We start from the raw sequence: 3,839 nt of genomic DNA, 5'->3' as shown, positions 1-3,839 counted from the left end.
TTGGTGTTATTATGCTTGCAGTTGCCCCTTCTTCTTTGACACTATTTTCTTTCTTTTTCCAAGCTTTTTTTTTTTAAGGCCTCGACAAGCAATGAGGACTCGGCCTTGACGACTGTTTTTTGTTTTTGTTTTTGTTATTTTTTTTCGTTTTTTTGTTGGAGTCGAACAGCTTCCAACCTTTCCTCTTTGGTCCTGTGTGTGTGTGTGTGTGTGAGTGTGTGAGTGTGTGAGTGTGTGAGTGTGTAATTGGGTGTGTGTGTGTGTCCCTCTTCCTTCGCTGCTCCGCGCACTAACGTTTTTCTTTCTTTCTTTTTTTTCTTTTTTCCCCTTTACGTGGTAACTGGCTCCTGGAGTCAAGTGCTTCGCTTCACGCTTCACCCCCCGTTGTTTGCTCAAGCGGCGATGTCGTTCTGTGGCAGCAGAGCTCAGGTCACTCTCCTCCTTCTGTGGCAGAAACAAAGAGAAAACAAAAATAAAGAAGAGGGAACGCGAAGAGCAGATGCGGGGGCAACCCAGCGGGGAGGAAAGGCGCCGCCGGCGCGGGTGAGGCCCAGCAGGAGAGGCCTCGCCGTTTGTCAAAGAAAACCCGTGCGCCCCTCCCGCACGCAAGCGCCGGCGCACGGTGGTGGGAGAAAAATCAGCTTCGTCGCCTCGCCTCAGTTGTCGCCTTCAGTCCCCCTTCAGCCGCTTTCCCACCGGGGCAGGCACCCGGCAACGAGACTTCTCCGCCCTCTTTTATACTCTCGCACTCCACCCAAACAAAGACATCCACAGACAGTCACACAGAGAGAGAGAAATAGTCTTTTTTTTTTAAAGCAGGAAAAGCCCTCAAGTAAAATAACTTCGATTGCTGAAATATCGCAACAAAAAAAACAAAAACAAAAACAAAAAATAAAAAATAAAAAAGCTCTAAACGGGTAACTTGGTGCGTGCACACACCAACACACACTGAGACGGGAAATAGAAATAAAGCCGCACCGTGGGAATATATCAGAGCAAAGGAGAGTAGCCAGGAATCCCCAATCCAATGAGAACAAAAAGGTACACCCAGACAGTTTTTTTTTCTTATGCATAATGTTACAACAGTGCTGCAGATTCGCTTTGAACGCTTCTCTAATTTGCACCCAAAAACAGTGGTTATTTGGTACTCCTTGTGGAATAAAAAAACAAACGCTTTTTCCCTCTCATTTACAGTTGTTAGTCTAAGAGGGAATGTTATCTGCACACGTTTTCTTTCCTTGGTTCGTGTTGGTTTTCTTTTTTTATTTACTTTGTTATTTTCCTTTTTAAACGCCTTTATACATATATATGTATCTGGAAGGATTTACAAGTATGCGCGAGAGGGAACTCAGTGCCAGGTGGTCGCGGGTGCAGCGCGTTTCAGTCTATTCCACCTTGGCATGGGCAGAAAAGTCGGCACCACGCCGCTGATCTACTTGTGTAATGGGTACTCAATGATACACGCCGTGCGGGTCGCGGCGGCTACTCCATGTTGAGGTTCGAACAAATCTAGGCTGAGTGTCCATTGCAGTGGCATTTCGCCGTAGCGGCTGTACAGCACCTTCACGAGACGAAGCAGTCGTCTTCGGTGGTTTTTTCCACGAGGCAGCCGCACTCGTGAGTCCGCCACCGTGGCCTCGTGCGGAAATCACCCCTACGGGTGTTGTGTGGCGGCAGTAGGCATGAGGCGTTGTAGACCGGCCTGGTGGCCACCACGTCGGACGCGTGCCCATACCATCTCCGTCTTGTACCGCGGCCCGCCACCTGTAGCTAGACGAACTGCGCCGAGCTGTGGCACTACGCGGCGTTCTAGTTCGCTCATTTGCAAACGCCGTAGACGTTCCCCCACGTGCCGTGGCTGCTCTGGGAGTTCCTCGCACGGAGGAATTGGTGTACAAACGAACGAAGACCCCTTCTTTCCTCGTTATGCTCTTCAGATTCGTCAGTGGCGGTACACATGGGGCCGAAGAGAAATCTTCCTCATCGACTGTGTGGTGATATGCGCTGCGCGTTCGCGGCGTAATAGGTGCAGCGCCTCTTCCTGGATCAGCAGCGCGCTTCTGATGGAATACCCATAGAGGGGCGGGCGGTGCCGTCGTCAAGGTGGTGCATGGAAGTGCGAATGGACGACACATATCTGTCTTTAAGCGGTGAAAGGCTCCGCCATTGCGAGGATGTATAACTGTCGGGGGCGTCATATGCTTCTTCAACTCCTCAAGTCGCTTCAACTGATTGGGATGCACAATGAATGTCTGGTAGCGCTCATTCCATGCCGAACAAGCCGTTGAAGTTAAACATGTGGACACTGGTAGGAAAGCTGGCCTGCTACTCTCCTCTGCCGCCTTGTTAGCGTTTCCCGCTGGAGTTCCCTTGAGAACTCGCTGAGGGCACCCTACCACGCAAGGATCCGGGCCCTTCGTAACTGTTACTTGCGACTGATTTGAAACCACTTTCGCCACATTCATTGCTGCTGGAAGAGCGGCGGTGTTAACTCTAATTTCACTCAGCGCTCGTGAGGGCGCCTTCTGGGGCCGCGGGTGCGGTGAAGGCACGCTCGAGGATGACGAGCTGCGCCTATCCTCTTCATCCTCAGTGCTGCAGCCGTAGTTCATGACCGTAGAACGCAGCGACGGCGGAGGAAGGGCTTGCGCTGTCGGCAGCCTTTCACGCGGGAAGGGCTCGGGATCTGGTGAGGGTGGAGTTTCCAAGGCGGAGTGGCTGGGAAGGGGCGCGACTGCCTGAGAAGCGCCCGTCACCCCCATTATGGCTGCTCTTGCAGCGGGATTCGCAACCGCCTTCGCCGTCGCTGAGGATGTGCTGCGGCAGCTCAGGTTAAGCAGAAAAAACACCGCATCCTGCGCGGACTGACCCTCGAAGATCATGCGAAGCGCCTCACAACGCTGATCCGCCGTCGCGCAAGAAATACTCTGCATCTCTCTCTCGGTTAGCTTGAGGTTGGCCCGCAGCAGCATCGCCTGAACAGAGGCAGGGAGCCGTTGCAAGGCGCGCTCCCGCTCCTCCGAGGCGCCGCGTTCCTCACTCGCCGCGCTTCCCGCATGCAGCCTCCCCTGCCAGGACGAACGGTGGAGCATCTCCGTCAAGCGTGGCCGTGCCCCCCCCCCCTTAAAGACGTGGAAAACCGCGATGAGGAGGAGGAAAAGAAAGCGGCAGACGTGCGGGCGTAGTCCACGCAAAACAAGAGAGCAACAAGAAGCCAAGCAAAAGAAGGATAAGAGTTCCATCAAAGAAACGATGAAAAGCAAGGTTGCTTTGTTGTTGTGTGTAGTTTTCTTCCATCAGAAAAGAAAAAAAAACGAAATGAAAAAACAGAAAATAAAGCTATAGAAGGACAAAGGATTTAAACACCCATGAGTCACATCAACGCCAGCTCAGTGCACCTCCTTCCCTCTACTTCTTCTTGAGCGTCGCGCCGACGGGGGCCTTCGCCGTGGTCCTCTTCTTGGCGGCCGGCTTCTTCGTGAGCGCAGACCTCGCGCCGATCTTCTTCGCAATCTTCTTCGAGATGGCGGCCTTCTTCTCCTCCTTGCGCTTCTTCTTGGCGTCGCGGCGCTTCTTTTCCTTCTGCGACTTGGCGCGGGCCTTGAGCGCGCGCTTCACGATCCGCTGCTCCTCGATGAGGAAGGCCCGCAGGATGCGGTCCCGCACCTGCTCGTGGCTCAGCACGCCGCCGTACGGGCGCGAGGTGCTCTTCTGGTGACGCGAGGCGAGGCGGGCCTCCGTGTGGCGCAGCGCCTTCGTGCCGGCGAGGCGCTTGTGGCCCAGCACCCACGGCGTGTGGGGGCCCTGCGAGCGCTTCGCCCGCTTCTGCATCACGAGGC

At 54.2% G+C, this 3,839-nt stretch overlaps 2 protein-coding genes across 2 annotated transcripts, besides 5 other annotated features; both read right to left on the bottom strand.

Annotated features, from left to right (window-relative positions):
• Nucleotides 1-115: 115 nt before the first annotated feature.
• Nucleotides 116-158: a microsatellite.
• Nucleotides 159-193: 35 nt separating this feature from the next.
• Nucleotides 194-264: a microsatellite.
• Nucleotides 265-295: 31 nt separating this feature from the next.
• Nucleotides 296-324: a sequence feature (A-rich).
• A 538-nt stretch (nt 325-862) lies between these two features.
• Nucleotides 863-906: a microsatellite.
• Nucleotides 907-1,451: 545 nt separating this feature from the next.
• Tco025E_08204 (uncharacterized protein) lies at nt 1,452-3,092 on the bottom strand (the record flags this gene model as incomplete). Its single annotated transcript, XM_029375059.1, has 1 exon — nt 1,452-3,092. The coding sequence occupies one exon, from the start codon at nt 3,090-3,092 to the stop codon at nt 1,452-1,454; it is 1,641 nt and encodes a 546-aa protein (XP_029224814.1).
• A 206-nt stretch (nt 3,093-3,298) lies between these two features.
• Nucleotides 3,299-3,338: a microsatellite.
• A 70-nt stretch (nt 3,339-3,408) lies between these two features.
• Nucleotides 3,409-3,839, bottom strand: Tco025E_08203 (60S ribosomal protein L34; the record flags this gene model as incomplete). Its single annotated transcript, XM_029375058.1, has 1 exon — nt 3,409-3,839. A coding segment is annotated over one exon (431 nt), but the record flags the coding sequence as incomplete, so codon positions are not given.

The sequence above is a fragment of the Trypanosoma conorhini genome (genome assembly GCF_003719485.1).
Source record: "Trypanosoma conorhini strain 025E chromosome Unknown Tco_14.4_contig_00722, whole genome shotgun sequence".
NCBI lineage: Eukaryota > Euglenozoa > Kinetoplastea > Trypanosomatida > Trypanosomatidae > Trypanosoma > Trypanosoma conorhini.
Note: the sequence above shows the minus strand (reverse complement) of the source record. Positions and strands in the feature narration are given on the sequence as shown.